At 43.4% G+C, this 20,923-nt stretch overlaps 1 protein-coding gene across 1 annotated transcript in view; it reads left to right on the plus strand.

The window, feature by feature from the left end:
• Positions 1 to 20,923, plus strand: part of ANGEL2 (angel homolog 2) — a gene marked incomplete at its 5' end in the record, with an annotated part of 83,860 nt that overhangs the window by 22,701 nt on the left and 40,236 nt on the right. The window contains 4 exons of the mRNA XM_082250987.1: positions 12,870 to 12,983; positions 13,173 to 13,565; positions 18,440 to 18,663; positions 20,322 to 20,391. Of these exons, the coding sequence (XP_082107113.1) occupies positions 12,870 to 12,983; positions 13,173 to 13,565; positions 18,440 to 18,663; positions 20,322 to 20,391 (801 nt within the window). The remainder of the gene's footprint in view (positions 1 to 12,869; positions 12,984 to 13,172; positions 13,566 to 18,439; positions 18,664 to 20,321; positions 20,392 to 20,923) is intronic.

The raw sequence follows: 20,923 nt of genomic DNA on the forward strand, positions 1-20,923 counted from the left end.
AATTCCCCCCCAAAAAATGTAAAAATCTAAATTTTTTAACATTTTCGGCCAATTTGTTTTATGCTACATATGTTTGGTGAAAAAAAATCGCAAAAAGCGTATTTTGATTGGTTTGCGCAAAAGTTATCGCGTTTACTAACAAAGGGAAAGATTTTTGTCATTTTTGGTGGGTTTTTTTTTAACGCGTAATGGCGGTGATCTGCGATTTTTTTTTTTTTTTTTTTTTTTTTTTTTTTTTTTTTTTTTTTTTTCGGTACTGCGACATTGCGGCGGACAGATTGGACCCTTGACTGACATTTTTGACACTTTTGGGGGGTACCAGTGACATTACTGCAGTAATCAGTGCTATACATATGCACTGTTACTGCAAAAATGACACTGGCAGGGAAGGGGTTAACTTTATTGGAGAGGGAGGGGTTAAGTGTGTCCTAGGGGCGTGATTCTAACTGTATAGGGACATAGCTATTGGTGTAAAAACAAAGATCAACGGTCCTACATAGTAGAACCGTCTGATCCTCATTTTTACACCAGGGAGAATGACGGGCGGCTTGTTTACATAAGCCGCTCCGCCTTTCTCCCTTCACCGGAGCGATCGTAGTGTGACCGGCGGACATAGAGTCCGCCGGTCACACGCACTGACTTGTCTGTGAACGAGCCGCGGGCGGGCGCGCGCCCACCCGCAATTGGCTCTCAAGTCAGTGACAGGCGAGTGACGTATCCATACGTCACTCTGCCTGGCCGGGGCTGACCGCCGCAGTATATAGTCGTGCGTCGGTCGGCAACCGGTTGATGACCAGGCCATTTTTTTTTTTGCAATATGCCACTGCGTTACTTTAACTGACAATTGCGCAGTCGTGCAATGCTGTACCCTAATAAAATTGATGTCCTTTTTTTCTCACAAATAGAGCTTTCTTTTGGTGGTATTTGATCACCTGTGGGGTTTTTATTTTTTGCTCTATAAAGAAAAAAATAGCAACAATTCTGAAAAAAAAAAACATATTCTTTACTTTTTGCTGTATAACATTCCCAATAAAAAAAAATGTAAACACTTTTTTTCATCATTTTAGGCTAATTTGTATTCTGTCACAATTTTTTGGTAAAAAAGATCCCAGTAAGCGTTAATTGATTGGTTTGCGCAAAAGTTATCGCGTCTAAAAACTAGGGGCAAGATTTGTCATTTTTATTTTTTTTAACTTGTAATGGCGACGATCAGTGATTTTCAGTGAGACTGCAACATTGTGGCGGACAGATCGGACACCTTACTGACATTTTTTACACTTTTGGGGGGGCCAGTGACATTACTACAGTAATCAGTGCTAAAAATATGCACTGTTACTGTACTAATGACACTGGCAGGGAAGGGGTTAACACCAGGGGAGATCAAAGGGTTCATTGTGTCCCTAGCGGGTGCTTTCTAACTGTGTGGGGAATGGGCTTGCTGCATGAACACAGAGACCTGTGTTCCTAAATAAGAGGCACACAGGATCCCTATGTTCATAACTGACAAAACAGCGGTCTGCCGTGTTTACAACGGCAGACCACCATTCTGTCTCCGCTGGGAGTGATCGTGGGTGCCCCATGGCAATCGCAGCCACCGGACCCGCTGATTGGCTGCCCCTGTAGTTAATCGGCGCGTGAACGGTCCCGCGAAACGATGTACGGCTACGTCATCTCGCGGGGCAGAGCCGACTTGCTGCAGTATATGTACTGCTGGTGGTCGGCAAGTGGTTAAACTGCTATGAAAAAAAGTTAGGTGAGCCGTTGTGTAGAATTCATGGAAAGCGGTTTTATTTTTGCAAAATAAGTATATGGGGAGCTGGAATGTTAGGCTCCGTTCACATCTAGGCGTTTTGGGGCGTTTTTGGGGAGTTTTTCTGCTCTAGGATCAGCTCTCAAAACGCCCAACAAGACAAATCCTATTCATTTCAATGGCCCCTGTTCACATCTGAGCGTTTTGACGCTGTAAGCAAAACGCCCAACGCTCAAAAAAGTACATGAGCTTCTTTTTGGGCAGATTACAGGCGTTTTCCATTGGTTTCTATTCAATCTAAAAACGCCTACACAAAAAACGCCTGTAAATCGCGGTAAAATCGCGGTAAAAAAACGCGCGAAAACGCTACGCTCAGGTGTGAATGTAGCCTTGGGGAAAAAAAAAAGGTGACCTTAGCTTTTACGGCCTTATGTACACTGCAGCTGCTAAACAGACGTTTAGGAGCAGTTTGTAGTGTGGTTTTTTTTCAGCAGCTCCTGAACTCGCTTCCATGTTATCTTATGTGTACATGTACACTCAGTCATTTATAGTAGTTTAGAGGCAGTTGAGGTTACTGACATTTTTTTGAAAGCAGAAAAATTGCTTTTAGGACTGTAGTTTACCAGCATTTCAAACGGCAAATGCTTGTAAACGCGACAACCCCCATTTATGTGTTTTTAACATTTAAAAATGTTGAAAAAAACAATTTGACCACATGCTGTTGCCTGCATCAATGGATGAGTCCAGTAGCGATCACACGGTTTTCTTTGGAGCAACATGAACATCAGGAGCATTTCTCTTACATGCACATGATGGGATCCATAGTAAAAACACAAAAAATAAGACCGCTATCTACAAGCACACCGCTCTCTTCTCTCAGAATGGCTGAAATAGTTAATAATTTACTTGTTTTTCGTACATTGTGGACATTTAAAAAGGATTCGAGCTCCTAACCGCTGCTAAACTTGCATAAACGCAGTATGTAAAAGCTGTAAAGTTTACGTTTTTTACCGTCAGTTTCCAGCTTTCAGAAGAGGTTTTCAGCTGCCCCTGTGTACATGAGCCCTAAGAGTTCCATTTACTGGAACTAAGGGGATAAGCCCAACCCTACACCATAATCCCCCTTCTACCATATGATTTGGACCAGTGCATAAAGACATGGATGAGCGAGTTTGGGATGGAGGAACTTGACTGGCCTGCACAGAGTCCTGACCTCAACCCGATAGAACACCTTTTACATAGTAACATAGTTAGTGAGGCTGAAAAAAGACACAAGTCCATCCAGTTCAACCTATGATGTGTGTGTGTGTTTGCTTTTAACCGTACATTGTATACCCCTGTATGTTGTGGTCTTTAAGGTGTCCATCCAATAGTTTTTTGAAACTATCAAGGCTCCCCGCTGATACGACTGCTTGCGGAAGAGAATTCCACATCCTTACCGCTCTTACAGTGAAGAACCCCTTAGGCACTTTAAGGTTAAACCGCCTTTCCTCAAGTTTTAGTGAGTGGCCACGTGTCTTATTGTATTCCCTTACTCTGAATAGTTTGTTCCTTATGCTAGGGTCGCCAGTACAGTATTTGTACATCATATCCCCCTCAATCGTCTCTTCTCCAGAGAGAATAAGTTCAGTGCTTGTAGTCTTTCCTCATAGCTGATGTCCTCCATTCCCCTAATTATTTTTGTTGCCCTTCTCTGGACTTTCTCCAGTTCCAGCACATCCTTCCTGAGGACCGGTGCCCAGAACTGGACAGCATACTCCAGATGTGGCCGGACCAGAGTTTTGTAGAGTGGAAGAATAATCTCTTTATTTCTGGAGTGAATCCCCTTTTTTATACATCCCAGTATTCTGTTGGCTTTGCTTGCAGCGGCTTGGCATTGCATGCCACTTCCAAGCCTGTTGTCTACCAGTACCCCCAGGTCCTTTTCCATCCTAGACTCACCCAGAGGTTCCCCCCCTAGTGAGTAGCTTGCTTTCTGGTTTCTGGCCCCCAAGTGCATTACTTTACATTTTTCTACATTAAATCTCATCTGCCATGTAGTTGCCCACCCCGTTATTTTGTTCAGGTCCGCTTGCAAGATTTCCACATCCTGCATAGAAGATATTGGCATGCCTAATTTAGTATCATCTGCAAATACTGAGATTGTACTAGATATCCCCTCCTCTAGATCATTTATGAATAAATTAAACAGGATTGGTCCCAGGACAGAACCCTGGGGGACCCCACTTTCCACACCCACCCAATCAGAGTACTCCCCATTAATCACCACCCTCTGGACTCTCCCCTGGAGCCAGTTCTCTATCCAGGTACTCACCTTATGGTCCATACCTACCTTCCTTAGTTTGTACAGTAAGCGTTTTGGGATGAATTAGAGCCTTCTCGTCCACATCAGTGCCTGACCTCAGAAGTAATTGAGCAGTGTGTTTAAACAGCTATGAAGAAAGTTAGGTAGGCCAGTGTAGAATTAATGGAAAGTGATTTTATTTTTGCAAAATAAGCACATTGATGCTATACTGGTACATAGGGAAGCTGCAATTGAGATTAAAAAAAAAGGTGACCAAAGGTGAATTTAGCCTTTAAATTGTCTGAAATGCGTTGGTATGCCTACACCTTAATGTTCCTAACTTTGTGAGAACAGTTTGGGGATGGCCCTTTCCAGTTCCAACATGACTGCGCACCAGTGCACAAAGCAAGGTCCATAAAGGCATGGATGAGTGAGTTTGGAGTGGAGGAACTTGACTAACCTACACAGAGTCCTGACCTCAACCTGACAGAACACCTTTGGGATGAATTAGAGAGGAGACTGTGAGCCAGGCCTTCTTGTCCATCATCCGTGTTTGACCTCACAAATGCGCTTCTGGAAGAATGGTCAAACATTCCCATAGACACACTCCTAAACCTTGTGGACAGCCTTCCCAGAAGAGTTGAAGCTGTTATAGCTGCAAAGGGTGGGCCAACTCAATATTGAACCCTACAGACTAAGACTGGGATGCCATTAACCACTTCAGCTCCGGAAGGGTTTACCCCCTTAATGACCAGGCCATTTTTTGCGATTCAGCACTGCATTACTTTAACGGAAAATTGCGTGGTCGTCTGAGGCTGTACCCAATTACAATTAATGTCCTTTTTTTACCCACAAGTAGAGCTTTCTTTTGGCTGTATTTGATCACCACTGCGGTTTTTTGATTTTGCGCTATAAACAAAAAAAGAGCGACAATTTTGAAAAAAACACCATATTTTTTTACTTTCTGCTATAAAACATTCCCAATAAAAAAAAAAAAAGTAGTAGTTTTTTTTTTATCCGTTTAGGCCAATTTGTATTCTGCTACATATTTTTGGTAAAAAAAAAAAAAAAACAAATCCCAAAAAGCATATTTTAATTGGTTTGCGCAAAAGTTATAGCGTCTACAAACTACAGGATAGATTTTTGGATTTTTTTTTTTTTTTTCGTTAGTAATGGTGGTGATCTGCGATTTTTATTGGGACTACGACATTGCAGCAGACTGATCGGCTCCCTAACTGACATTTTTTTTGCTTTTTGGGGACCAGTGACACTAATGCAGCAATCAGTGCTAAATAATATGCACTGTTACTGTATAAATGACACTGGCAGGGAAGGGGTTAATACTGGGGGTGATCAAAGGGGTTAAATGTATGCCTAATGTGCTTACTGACTGTGTGTGTGTGTGTGTGTGTGTGTGTGTGTGTGTGGGGGGGGGGGGGGGGGGGGTTCTGTGACAGGCACAGACAGATCGCAGTTTCAGCATAGCTGAAACTGCTGATCTCTCCCTGCCTGTCTGACAGAAGCTCTGCCTGCTTTGTTTACATAAGCAGGCGGCTCTTCTCGTTTTTTTCGCCGATTGCTGGAGGGCAGTGGCAATCGCTGCTCCCGCTGTGTTTAGACACGCGCCTCCGACACCACATGCACTCCAGTCACGTAGTATTACGTGACTGGATGCAGCCGAGCTGCCCTGCCGCAGAAAAAAGGTGGCGGGCGGTCGGCAAGTGGTTAAAGTTCATATGCGTGTAAAGGCAGGTGTCCCAATACTTTTGACAAAATAGTGTAAGTGACACCAAGCCGTCAGTATCAGATCCTTTAAGTCCTGTTAGTTGTGACTCTGAGGGGGGCCTCTAGGGATCAGACATGTTTTTTTGCAGCACATCCTCAATTCATTCAATTGAATTGAAATCTGGAAAATGTGGAGGCCAAGTCAAACTCATTGTTGTGTTCCTCAAACTATTCTTTAACCATTTTTGCAGTGTGGCGGGGTGTTATCCTGCTGAAAGATGCCACTGCCATCAGGGAATACCGTACTTGGTCACCAACAATGTTTAGGTAGGTGGTACATGTCAAAGTAACATTCATATGAATGGCAGGACCCAAGGTTTCCCAGCAGAACATTGCCCAAAGCATCGCACTGCTTCTGCCGACTGCATCCCGGTTTCCTCTTGTCTTCAAGTAAGACTCTCTTTACTCTAGCGCGACTCCAAAGCCGCACAATTCCTGGTGTGACTTTGATTCAACTTTACACTCAAGACGCACCTAAGTAAGGCACCTTTTTAAAATCACTGTAATAAAAAAACACTCCTTAATTACCTATAAATAACTAAAAAGTGACCCAGTGCGCTTAGGAATATCGAATCCAAACAATGATAATATGCTGCTACTTATACAAGGTAAATGATCAGCAATAAAATATAATTGTTACACTCTAAACCAAAATGACAGAATAAACCAGATAATTTCAGTAGCACAGGGATGGTGGTAACCCCCACCAACTTTTATAATGTTCCAAAAAGCAACAGTAATATAATATATACTGTATGCAATATGACTACCGAATGTCTACACACTGTTGGTAACACTATTTGAGATAGTCCGTAAGATCAAAACTTGGCTATTAATGATTAGAACGCTCATCCAAGAGGGCAAAGATGGTGAGTTTTAGAGGATGCACCGTCACTCTCCACCACCAGTGTGCCAGGGATAATACGGATACGGAAATAAAGACTCACCAGAACTATATGCCTACCCACTCTCATGAATAAGCAGAAGTATCCACCTTCAGTAATCAGCTGGTGGTAGCGTGGAGCGAACTGATTACTGAAGGTGGATACTTCTGCTGTTTCTAAGTACTACTGTGGCTATATTGTGACTAGTACCAAGCTCTTTTTCTTTGTCTTCACACACATGGTCAAGAGTGGACTTTGCTGGATAACGCAGTGGACGGGAGAGAGTTGTGATGATATGTTGATGGTGCCTTATTCATGAGTGGGTAGGCATATAGTTCTGGTGAGTCTTCATTTCATCCGTATTATCCCTGGCACACTGGTGGTGGAGAGTGACGGTGCATCCTCTAAAACTCACCATCTTTGCCCTCTTGGATGAGCGTTCTAATCATTAATAGCCAAGTTTTGATCTTATGGACTATCTCAAATAGTGTTACCAACAGTGTGTAGACATTCGGTAGTCATATTGCATATATATCATATTATTGTTGCTTTTTGGAACATTATAATAGTTGGTGGGGGCTACTAAAATTATCTTGTTTATTCTGCCATTTTGGTTCAGAGTGTAATAATTATTTTATTGCTTTTCAAAATCACTGCACAGCGATCTGAATGGGTGCCATTGAAAAGAATGGGTTGTGACTTGTCATGTCCAAAGACACATGAAAGGTTTCACAAGTATGAATGGAGCATAAGCGATGCGTGCACACACCCTGCCATCCACATGATGCAAAAGAAAACCTGATTTGTTAGACCAGGCCACCATCTTCCATTGCTCAGTGGAACAGTTCTGATAATCCTATGGCTATTGTAGGCACTTTAGGCTGTGGACACGGCTCAGCATGGGCACCCTGACCGGTCTGCGGCTACACAGCCACATTTACAACAAACTGATGCCAAATTTTTTTCTGCTTTTAATACCTCTACTTCCGGGGCAGCATGTTTACTTCCTGCCTAATATATCCCACCCACTTTCAGATGCCATTGTACTGAGATAATGTTATTCATTTAAGGTGGTTGTAGGCAGAAGGTTCGCCTGGGTCTCTCCTTCCAGCCATTTGCTCCCACTGCTGCCAATACCAGCCAGTGAGGAGGGAGCGAGGCTCAGCCGTGCTGTGTGTGTCTTATAGACACACAGAGCCAGCTTAGGGGCATTCTGCAGGGGGGGGGGGGGGTTGGGGTGTGGCCAGGAGCGCGGATGGGGGACCCCAGAAGAAGCAGTTCCAGGCTTCTCTTTGCAAAACCATTGCACAGAGCAGGTAAGCGTGCTATATTTGTTACAGGGTTCATGCGGTCCTTGAAAACCTGGAAAAGTTATGGAAATTTTAGATGACACTTTCCAGGCCTGGAAAGGTCATGGAAAATTAGGAAACACACTAGGTTTTGGAAAAGTCATGGAATTAAATTACTGTGGAGGAGCGGGGAGCGGATGCTTAATTATTTTAATTATTTTATGATCATTATATTGCCACATACTGTATTTACATTTCACTGTATTAGCGTCCTTCCGGGTCCGCGGTATGCGCGTGCTGTCATTGGCCAGCAGCAGCCGAAGAGATGACCCAATCAGGCAGCAGGGAGGGCCGGCCGTGGTTTGCCTGGAGACACTGTGACTGGCTAGCAGCAGCAGTAACAGCCGGGAGATTATCAACCAATGAGGCAGCGGAAGCGTCACTGGAGGGCGGGCCGGCCGCATGAACGTGATGATGACGCGGAAGGGGGCGGTAACCGTTCTGGTTACCGTACCCCCGTGTAATTACGTTCATTCGGCCGGCCCGCCCTCCAGTGACGCTTCCGCTGCCTCATTGGTTGATGGCCACGGGTTGATAGCCACGGGTCTAGCCACGCTAAAGGTGCAAAGCACCAGTCTGCAGCTGTGTGCTTGACAGCTTCCAATCCGATCGCTGGCTTTTTCACCCGTGCGCCTGAAGTGACACTGGCTCCCAGCTGCGGCAGCGGTGCTTCCATCTCATCCACTGTAAAACAAGGGACCATTTTGAGTCGCGCTGTATCCATAAACGAAACCCTAACTGCAGAGGTACTGTACACTACAAAGATCGTCATTTATTTTAGTAAAAATATGCTGGGTGTGACATGGATTTTCTTCTTATTTAACATGTATACATAGACATTTCATGAAATATTAGGTCATGAATATTTACGTGAAGTCATGGAAAAGTCAAGGAATTTTATTGGTGAAAATGTGTATGAACCCTGTTGTTGTTTTAAAAAAAATGTAAAATGAGCATATGAATGTGTATGTTTGTGTATATATTAAATATATACATAAAAATATTATTATTATTATTATTATTATTATTATTTTTTTTTTTCATCTAATACAGCAGTGTAGAATATACTTTCGATTTTATCTACAGCTGTAGTGTGAAGGCATAAGATCCATACTTGGTGACCACCTACTGCAGATATACTGGGGCAGAGCGGCCGCACTGTTCCAGATCATGTACGTGATCCGGCTCTTCTGGGTAGAGGGCACACGCCGCTGCCCCAGCGCATGCCAATCAGCGGGTCCTGGCCAATGATTTATGGCTGGGACCCGCTGATCGGTTAAGCAAATGACAGAAGAGAGCCCTGTGTCTATACAGACAGAGGCGATGTGCCGTTGTTTTTTTTCTCCCGTTACAACCAGCACACTGCTTAGTGAAAACAGTACACACATTAAACCTTGTTAGGCACACAGTTAAACCTTTGATTGCCCCTAAATGTTAACCTACTTCCCAGCCAGTGTTAATATTACAATGACCGTGTACAGTCATGGCACTGATCACTGGAGATGTCAGCGTCCTCTTATTTTAATCTCATTTATTCTCAGATCCTATGCAGCGTCAGTTAGTGTCAGGTTGACTGCCGCACTATTGCAGCCCCACTATAAGTCGCTGTTCACCATTACAAGTTTAAAACCATTTTGGCCTAAATTTATGACAAAATTAGATTAAAAAAAAAAAAATAAATTATTGGATATGTTTTATAGCAGAAGGTAAAAATGATATACTGTATATTTTTTCAAAATTTATAAAATAAAAAATCCAGTGGTGATCAAATGCCACCAAAAGAAAGCTCCGTTTATGAAAAAAATGATATATATTTTGTTTGGGTACATCGTTGCATGACCGCGCAATTACCAGTTAAAGTATCGCAGTGCTAAATAGCGCAAAATGCCCTGGTCTTGAATTGTGTGAAATTTTCCGGAGTTGAAGTGGTTAAATACAGTATTTCACAAAAGTTAGTACACCCCTCACATTTTTGTAAATATTTTATTATATATCTTTTCATGTGACAACACTGAAGAAATGACACTTTGTTACAATGTAAAGTAGTGAGTGTACAGCTTGTATAACAGTTTAAATTTGCTGTCCCCTCAAAATAACTCAACACACAGCCATTAATGTCTAAACTGCTGGCAACAAAAGTGAGTACACCCCTAAGTTAAAATGTCCAAATGGGCCCAAAGTGTCAATATTTTATGTGGCCACCATTATTTTTCAGTACTGCCTTAACCCTATTGGGCATGGAGATTACCAGAGCTTCACAGGTTACCACTGGAGTCCTCTTCCACTCCTCCATGATGACATCACGAAGCTGGTGGATGTTAGAGACCTTGCGCTCCTCCACCTTCCGTTTGAGGATGCCCCAAAGATGCTCAATAGGGTTTAGGTCTGGAGACACGCTTGGCTAGTCCATCACCTTTACCCTCAGCTTCTTTAGCAAGGCAGTGGTCGTCTTGGCGGTGTGTTTGGGGTTGTTATTATGTTGGAATACTGCCCTGCGGCCCAGTCTCCGAAGGGAGGGGATCATACTCTGCTTCAGTATGTCACAGTACATGTTGGCATTCATGGTTCCCTCAATGAACTATACCTCCCTAGTGCTGGCAGCACTCATGCAGCCCAAGACCATGACACTTCCACCACCATACTTGACTGTAGGCAAGACACACTTGTCTTTGTACTCCTCACCTGGTTGCCGCCACACACGCTTGACACCATCTGAACCAAATAAGTTTATCTTGGTCTCATCAGACCGCAGGACATGGTTTTAGTAACCTATGTCCTTAGTCTGCTTGTCTTCAGCAAACTGTTTGCTGGCTTTCTTGTGTATTAACTTTAGAAGAGGCTTTCTTCTGGGATGACAGCCATACAGACCAATTTGATGCAGTGTGCAGCGTATGGTCTGAGCACTGACAGGCTGACCCCCCCTCCCCACCCCTTCAGCCTCATACGTCATACGTCTATTTCCCAAAGAAAACCTCTGGATATAACGCTGAGCATGTGCACTCAACTTTTTTGGTCGACCATGGCGAGGCCTGTTCTGAGTGTTCCCTGTCCCAGTAAACCGCTATATGGTCTTGGCCCCCATGCTGCAGCTCAGTTTCAGTTTCAGGGTCTTGGCAATCTTCTTATAGCCTAGGCCATCTTTATGTAGAGCAACAATTCTTTTTTTCATATCCTCAGTTTTTTTGCCATGTTGAACTTCCAGTGACCAGTACGAGAGAGTGAGAGCAATAACACCAAATTTAACACGCCTGATCCCCATTCATACTTGAGACCTTGTAACACTAACGAGTCACATGACACCGGGGAGGAAAAATGGCTAATTGGGCCCAATTTGAATATTTTCACTTAGGAGTGTACTCGCTTTTGTTGCCAGCGGTTTAGACATTAATGGCTGTGTGTTGAGTTATATTGAGGGGACAGCAAATTTACACTGTTATACAAGCTGTACACTCACTACTTTACATTGTAGCAAAGTCTTGTCACATGAAAAGATATCATTTAAAAATTTACAAAAATATGAGGGGTGTACTCACTTTTATGAGATACTGTATATACTGGGAGAGGAAGTCCCCCAGTCTATTAACCCAATTTGCATTTTATGAGTAAAAAGTCTGCAGTTTTCTTTTCCCACAACTACAGAAGTGTGATATTAAACCTGCATTTATGATCAAGATCAGATATCCTTAAGGCTCCGTTCACATGTGAGCGTATGGATCGCGGGCAGAACCGCCGCGGTTCCGCCCGCGATCCGGAGATTATTGCAAATCGCGGGACGCCTAGCGTTGCCCGTTGATTTGCAATAGCCCCCCAAACGCCGAGCGATGTTGCCGCGATTTCCGCCTGCCGAATCGCGGCAACATCGCGCAAACAAAATCGCGGGACGCAATACGCTCCAAAGAAGTACAAGAGTGATCCAAACGCTGACATGTGAATGCAGCCTAAAGTGTGACTGTAGTTACATGTATGCTGTACCTTGGCCTGCCTCCTGCAGCTTAATCCAACAAGATATCACCTGAGAAGCTGTAGTAAATTCTCAGTTCAATCCTGTAGAAGGGAGCAGGCAGATATTACTTAAACCGCTGCCCCCACCCTTACCCAAATGGGCAGAGTAAGAGGTCCTCATTAACCACTTAAGGACCAGAAGGTTTTCTAGTAATGGCTGTGATCAGCGATTTTTAGCGGGACTGCGACATTGTGGCAGACAGATCGGACACCTAACTGACATTTGACACTTTTGGGGGGGACCAGTGACATTACTACATTAATTAGTGCTAAAAATATGCACTGTTACTGTACTGACACTGGCAAAGGGTTAACACCAGGGGCGATCAAAGGGTTAAATATGTGCCTCGGGGGTGTTTTCTAACTGTGTGGGGGATGGGGTCACCGCATAAACACAGAGACCTGTGTTCCTAAATAGGAGGAACACTGGATCCCAGTGTTGATTACTGACAGAACAGCGGTCTGCCGTGTTTACATTGGCAGACCGTTCTGTCTCCATGGGAGCGATTGCAGGTGCCCACACTAAATGCTACATGAAGCAACATACATGTACGTCATTTTGCGTAATGGAGCCGACCGGCTGCCGTATAACTATGGTGGCTGGTTGGCAATGGTTAAGTTCACCTGCCAAGACCCTGCAGAGTTTACACATGTTTCAGTACACATTTTATTGTAAATGTAGCGTTCTTGGTGGAAATTGAACCCAGGGCAAAAGCTCCGCAAAGCAATAATGCTGTCCACTTTACCAGATGTATTGAATGCTGTATGTACATTCCTGTGTTTTATTGACCATTCATAGATGTTTTCTTTTTCAGGGACTCCGATGTTCCCACGGCATCTACAGAGTGTGGGCAGCAGATATATTGCCCACACTGGGCACTCCCGGTTTTCGTGTGTAAATAGAGACTTTCCTAGATGCCCATGGTGGACCACATATTATCCCCAGAATTCTACATATTATCCCCAGAATCGCACATATTATCCCCAGAATTCTACATATTATCCTCAGAACCGAACATATTATCCTCCGTATCGCACAGATTATCCTCAGAATCGGACAGATTATCCTCAGAATCGGACAGATTATCCTCAGAATCGGACATATTATCCTCAGAATCCCACATATTATCCTCAGAATCCCACATATTATCCTCAGAATCCCACATATTATCCTCAGAATCCCACATATTATCCTCAGAATTATCACCAGCCTATGAGCACTTGGCATCCTCAGGAATACTTCAGACCTTACTCTTGGCCCCGGACACCTGCATTCCTTGGTCCTCCTTGTTTTCCCTGGGCTCCTAGTCAGCCATCGTGGATTCACTTTTCACACTTTAATATGAACTCTACAGGGGATGAACCAATTAGGAAAAGGAAGAGCATGGAGGGTGACAACAGTGGGAGGAAACTGTCGCCAAAGCGATCCTATCCACCAGCTAATGACTTCAGTGTTCCTCCAGCACAGGATCCATTAGGATTGTCAGCCATTCCCCAACCGGAGGTCAGAGGTAAGGCTGGAGACATTGCAAACCCAGCTGTGTACAGTGGAACAGAATGTCAAATTGACAGAACCTTGCTAAGATAGCTTCTTCCCAGCTAGCATAATTGGAGTGGTTAGCTCCTTCCTAGGAGAACAGCAGTACCAGAGTCTACCATAGCTGTATAGCTTATCATGTAGGAAACATTTGCTATTCTCCCCATGATCCACCGGAAGCACCCTTATTCCCATTTGGGGGTCCTCTTTTTGGGTAGTGGGATGATGGATGGTTGTGACTTTAGGATTTAGCCATAGAAGTCTAACTTTTTTTGTGCACTCAGTCAAGGACCATATAGTAGAAGAACATTTTATGGTTAGAAAAAGGCAGTAGGTGGCACCTTTTTATAAATTCTGTTATTTTTGGGCACTGGTGCGCTGTTATAGTATGCTGACTGATATAGGGCGTATGACTATAGGTGCTAGTGAACTGCTGCTACCACTATATCAAGCTCTCCAAAACGTGAAAAATGTAATTCTAAACCAAAATGGTGCGCTGTTCAAAAAAAAATGATGCTCATATCTATATGTGGTAAATACTTCAAGGAAATTACATTCAACAATCATGAATCATAATGACATAAAATCATAAATATCTGTGACATAGTAACCAAAAACTGTGCACAATATTATATAAACATACATAATATATATATAATGGCGTAGTGAAAAAATAGGATGTAAGGTAAACAAAACTTCTAAAAAGAAAAAGCAGTGTAAGTAAGTCCACAAAAATATTCAGTGCATAAAGTGCTCCACAGAAATCTTCAGTGATGAATAGGTGATTTCTAGTAAATATTCCAGCCACCTCGTATCCACCTTTTATGTGCATTGTGCGCTCACCTGAAAACATATACAGTATCTCACAAAAGTGAGTACACCCCTCACATTTTTGTAAATATTTTATATCTTTTCATGTGACAACACTGAAGAAATTATACTTTGCTACAATGTAAAGCAGTGAGTGTACAGCTTGTATAACAGTGTAAATTTGCTGTCCCCTTAAAGCGGTTGTAAACCCTATAAAAAAAAAAAAAATAAAAAAAAAAAACCCTGCAAGACAAAGGCATAATGAGCTAGCCCATTATGTGTAACTTACCTTAAAACGAAGCCCCGACACGGACCCCCGGACATCGATGCGGGCGCTGCCATGATCCCTCGTCGTCTCTTCCGGGTTCGGCGGCTCCGGCGCGCTGATTGGCCGGAAGAATCGGCTCCAGCGCGCTGATTGGCCGGAGCCGCAATGACGTCGCTCCCGCGCATGCGCGCAGGAGTGATTTTTCCGGCAAGCTCCCGGCAACTTAATTGAAGGTCCCCCCGGGCCTTCAGAGCGCATGCGCCGCTCGCGCGAGCGGCTGCATGCACTGTAAATATCTCCTAAACCATGCCGGTTTAGGAGATATTATTTGTACCTACAGGTAAGCCTTATTATAGGCTTACCTGTAGGTAAAAGTGTCAAAAAGCGGGATACAACCGCTTTAAAATAACTCAACACACAGCCATTAATGTCTAAACCGCTGGCAACAAAAGTAAGTACAGCCCTAAGTGAAAATGTCAAAATTTGGCCCAAAGTGTCAATATTTTGTGTGGCCACCATTATTTTCCAGCATTGGCTTAACCCTCTTGGGCATGGAGTTCACCAGAGCTTCACAGGTTGCCACTGGAGTCCTCTTCCACTCCTCCACAATGACATCACAGAGCTGGTGGATGTTGGAGACCTTGCGCTCCTTCCATCTTCTGTTTGAGGATGCCCAACAGATGCTCAATAGGGTTTAGGTCTGTAGACATGCTTAGCTAGCCCATCACCTTTACCCTCAGCTTCTATAGCTAAGCAGTGGTCGTCTTGGAGGTGTGTTTGGGGTTGTTATGTTGTAATACTGCCCTGCGGCCCAGTCTTGGAAGGGAGGGATCATGCTTTGCTTCAGTATGTCATCGTACATGTTGGCATTCTTAGTTCCCTCAATGAACTGTAGCTCCCCCGTGGCTGCAGCACTGATACAGCCCCAGACCATGACACTCCCACCACCATGTTTGACTGTAGGCAAGACACACTTGTCTTTGTACTCCTCACCTGGTTGCCGCCACATACACTTGACATAATCTGAACCAAATAAATTTATCTTGGTCTCATCAGACCACAGGGCATGGTTCCAGAAATCCATGTCCTTAGTCTGCTTGTCTTCAGCAAACTGTCTGCAGGCTTTCTTGTGCATCATCTTTAGGAGAGGCTTCCTTCTGGGACTACAGCCATGCAGACCAATTTTTGATGCAGTGTGCGGCGTATGGTCTGAGCACTGACAGGCTGACCCCCCCACCCCTTTAACCTCTGCAGTAATGCTGGCAGCACTCATACCTCTATTCCCAAAGACAAGCTCTGGATATGACGCTGTGCGCGTGCACTCAACCTCTTTGGTCGACCATGGCGAGGCCTGTTCTGAGTGGAACCTGTCCTTTTAAACCGCTGTATGGTCTTGGCCACCGTGATGCAGCTCAGTTTCAGGGTCTTGGCAATCTTCTTACAGCCTAGGCCATCTTTATGTAGAGCAACAATTCTTTTTTCAGATCCTCAGAGATTTCTTTGCCATGAGGTGCCATGTTGAACTTCCAGTGACCAGTATGAGACAGTGAGAGCGATAACACCAAATTTACCACACCTGCTCCCCATTCACACCTGAGACCTTGTAACACTAACGAGTCACATGACACCGGGGAGGGAAAATGTCTAATTGGGCCCAATTTAAACATTTTCACTCAAGGGTGTACTCACTTTTGTTGCCAGCGATTTTGACATTTATAGCTGTGTTGGGTTATTTTGAGGGGACAGTAAATTTACACTAACTCACTATACATTGTACTGTATCTACCTGTTAGGGATGCCAGGTTTTGGCTCCTTAACCACCTGCCGACGTCCTCAAAATGGTAGTAAACTGCGGCTTTCAAAAAACCGGTATGCCGGACCCTCAGAGAGCATTTTGAAGCGTTGCAGTGTGAAAATAGGTGCGCTGCCGTGTGTAAGCAGCATTAGGGAGTATCTCCCCAAAATAAAAATTCTGTTGTATTTTACAGATAACTACAGCCGCTGCAGATTGAAATGGAAAGGAATTTTTTTTTAGTAACATTAACCACTTCTGGACTGGAAGATTTTCCCCCTTAATGACCAGGCCATTTTTCGCGTTTCAGCACTGCGTTACTGTCGTGCGACACTGTACCCAAATAAAATTGTATTTTTTCCCCACAATTAGAGCTTTCTTTTGGTGGTATTTGATCACCTCTGCGTTTTTTGTTTTTTTTGTTTTTTTTTTTTTTTTGCGCTATAAACAAAAAAATAAGCGACAATTCTGAAAAAAACCCCAATATTTTTCACTTTTTGCTATATAACATTCCCAATAAAATTTAAAAATGTTTTCATCGTTTTAGGCCAGTTTGTATTCTGCTACACATTTTTTGGTAAAAAAATCCCAATAAGCGTATTTTGATTGGTTTTGCGCAAAAGTTATCGGGTCTACAAACTAGGGGAAAGATTTGTCATTTTTATTTATATATTTTTACTAGTAATGACGGCGATTAGCGATTTTTTTTTTTTTTTTTTTTTTTTTTTTTTTTTTTTTTTTTTCCGGGACTACGACATTGCGGCGGACAAATCGGACACCTGACGTTTTTGACACTTTTGGTGGTACCAGTGATATTACTACAGTAATCAGTGCTAAAAATATGCACTGTTACTGTACAAATGCACTGGCAGGGAAGGGGTTACAGTTTACCAGTCGTTAGATGTGGTGGTGCCATGGTCAGGAGTCCGGCTCGGAGACCAGTAGTTATAGCAGTAGCGAAGCTCCCATCGAACAGCAGGATAAGTACATGAGCAGGTCACCCTGGTGAATGACGCGGGCTCACCTGAGGTATGGGGTCTAGGCACTAACCTCACCTCCCCAGAGCTCCTGATGGTGGAGATGGGTTTTGCTGCAAGCTAGTGCCAGGTCGCTTGCCTCAGGATCTCCCCACCAGGAGATGATAAAGCTGGGGTCCTGTAGCAGGTGAGGATCAAGCAGAAACGTAGTCAGTAAAGAAGCCAATGGTAAGCAACAAGTGGTTGCAGGATGGGATCAAGAAAAACGTAGTCAAGGAACAAGCCAAGAGGGGGTAATGAGTGGTAGTAAAGATAAGGAGGGTTGTGGGAGAGAAAGGAGCAAGATATGGGCTGGAGAAGAGCACAATATTCGGGCAAACAGGAAGTGCAGAAACATGGCTTAAATCAGGAAGTTCATGGGAGGAGCATAGAGTTCAAGGTTCATCAGAAACCAGGTACATGGCAAGATTGTCCAAGGAATCAGACAGGTAGTTGCTCTGCATCACAGATGGCTCAGTGAGAAGATCTACAGCCAGACACCGCAGAGGTTGTAGGTTCAAATATGGACCCTGACAGGTGGCTGAATTGATTTTTCACTTCTTTTGGCTTTCTTCCCTCCTGTTCTCACCTGGTGATCTGGCCTGTAACACACCTGTATTAGTGTGCCCTCCATTCTGGATGAAGGAGCACAAGGGCACCTTTGGACAGCAGCATTGACAGTCTGGGGGAGGGGGAGTGTTAGATGTACTAGAAGATTTAGGTACACTAACAAATTGAAGCAAATTTGTTATGAGGGCCTCCCTCCAAGCCTAAGTTTTTAATTAATAATATGCGGAATACAACAGAAGGTGCTAGAAAACACAAAGATTTGGTGTAACACCCAGATCTCCCAGGAGAACAGACACAGGAATAACAGACACTGTTAGAATATTCATGAGATTTAAGAATATATCCCATTCCTATGACATTTGTTCTTGTAATATTGTAATTGTCCTCTTTAGCAGAAACTACAACAAAGAGGAAGTGGGAGGATTTCAGTCACCTTTACTGTGAGCCATCCGGAGGAAGGGGAAAGTTTGATTTTTCCGTGTTGTGCTATAATATTCTCTCTCAAGACCTATTGGAAGATAACTCATGGCTGTATGGCCACTGCCGGCGCCCACACCTGTTCTGGAACTTCCGGCTGCCCAACATCCTTAGGGAACTGGAAGAAACAAATGCTGATGTAAGACTGACCAGTGTTTTCTTGTAAACTTTCAGGCTAAAGATTTTCTGTAAACTCAAATTGTTCTGCCAAGTAAAATGCCTTGGGTATTGTGTCCTGTGGAATTTGTTGCTCTTTTTTGTTGTGTTTTATACAGTAAGGGCCCTTTCACACAGGTGCTCCGTATGTCCGCAAATCATCCTATTTTTTTGCGGATGATTTACGGACATAATGTAAGTCTATGGCATTGCGGATATCAGCGGAATACCATCCGCTGACATCCGATTTTCTTCCTTTCAGTTCTGTTCCGTTTTTTGGAACGGAACAGAACCCTATTTTTTCATCCGTTCAAAAAACGGAACGGAAGCAAAATCGGATCCACTGACATCCACAATGCCATAGACTTACATTATGTCCGCATATCATCCGCAAACGGATAGGATGATATGCGGACATACGGAGCGGATGACACAAGTGTCATCCGCTCCGTGAAAAAAAAAAAAAAAGTCCAGCAGCGGAGAATAAATCCGGAGCGGCCGTGTGAAAGAAGCCTAATCTAAAAAAACAAGCATTTTAAAACTGGAAATGTTGTTATATTAAAATTACCTTAAAAAGAACCTTGGCTAACAATGACCACCTTTTCTCCTCAGTGTGGCAGTGTTGGGGTCTGACAATTACCTGCTCAGGACCAAGCACTGCATGCTGGTAGAAAGGGGAGAAGCCCACAGGCTCCTTTGTGCAAGGTAAATGCTAGAAATATACCGTATATAGATCTAACGTACACAGTACTTTTCCTTTAAGGATGGTATAGGGACAATATGAAGTGCAGGTTTGAAGTCAAAGCTCTGGTCTACATGTTTCAGTCTCGCACCCCATACTACTTGTCAGTAAGGCTGCTCATCATGTTGCAGGACCAAATGTAGTGAAACTGGAGGGGGGGGTCTCATGCAAATATCTACATTCACTCCCACTGACTGATGTTTGGGGGAGGGGGGGGGGGGGCTCATGGCAAATCTCTACATTCACACCCACTGACTGATGTGGAGAATAAGAACCCTGGGCTTTAGAAACAAAGGTTACAAATTTCATTCAGTATCTGCTGCCACTTGACCAGGCTTTAGGTTCATTGCTGGTTAGATTTTTAACATTGCATGTGTTTTTTCTCTCCCTGCACCTGAATTTCCTAAATGCTCTGCTGCAAGTTGGCTGACATAAAGTCGTAAATACTTTTTTTTTTTTTTTTTTTTAAATGGGAACAGTGCATTTTAAGATTTACTGGACTTTCAAATCGTTTTACATTATATGGCCAAAAGTATGTAAACTCCTGATTTGGGCATTGATATTCAACAGCCTCCACTCTTCTGGGAAGGGTATTGGCGCCGTCAGGTACTGATGTTGGTTTAGACCTTGCTTGAAGTATGATAAAATATCTTCGTATGCTGTATGTCTTAGTGTACCCTTCACTGGAAACATCTGAATTCAATAATTTTGGAGTAGTGTCCACATACTTTTGGCCATATAGTGTACGTGATGGTCAGATTTGGCCATATAGCATATTTATAGCAAGAGTCTATGGCAGGTGCAGGAGGTGAATGTGAAATGTGTTGGTACATTTTCTGCCAACTTCAAATAACTGGTAAATTCATAATTCACAACTGTTAATACTTTTACTTTTTTAGATTTTATGTTTACAAGAAGTTCAGAAAGACCACTACCAGGAACAAATCAAACCCAGATTGGAAGCACTCGGTATGGAGCCTTTTGATACTTACTTTGCCCCTTTTTTTTTTTTTTTTTTGTGCTAAATGTAGTAATCTGTGTTATGTAAATTAACATAGATTTGTTTTCTTAAGGGTCCATGCACACTAGGGGCAGAAAAAATGCCAAAACCTCTGACAGAAAAAAGTTGCAAAAAAATGCTCATGGTGTCTTGTAGTGCATAAGCGTTTATGGGCATTTGCATTTATAAGTCTCCGCCCCCCAAAAAAAAACATACCCCTCTGCTTTCAGTGTACATTTGAAAAATGGCAAAGGCTCTTAAAATGCTCAGCCTGTAAACGCTTCTCTGAAAATATTCCTGTAATACCCCTAATGTACATGGACACATAGGCCAACATAGAGCTGCTTCTACAGGCTGAATAAAAGAACACAAAACGCCTGTAAAAGCAGCATTTCTTGTATGTCCAGTGTGCATGACTCCATATTTTTGGGAGTTCCCTATTTAGTAACCAGGATTGTATTCAGATCGGCAGCTGGAGTTTGATGGCAATACCAGTTGAGC

This window comes from Pelophylax lessonae (genome assembly GCF_965119305.1).
Source record: "Pelophylax lessonae genome assembly, chromosome: 3".
In the NCBI taxonomy this organism is placed as follows: domain Eukaryota; kingdom Metazoa; phylum Chordata; class Amphibia; order Anura; family Ranidae; genus Pelophylax; species Pelophylax lessonae.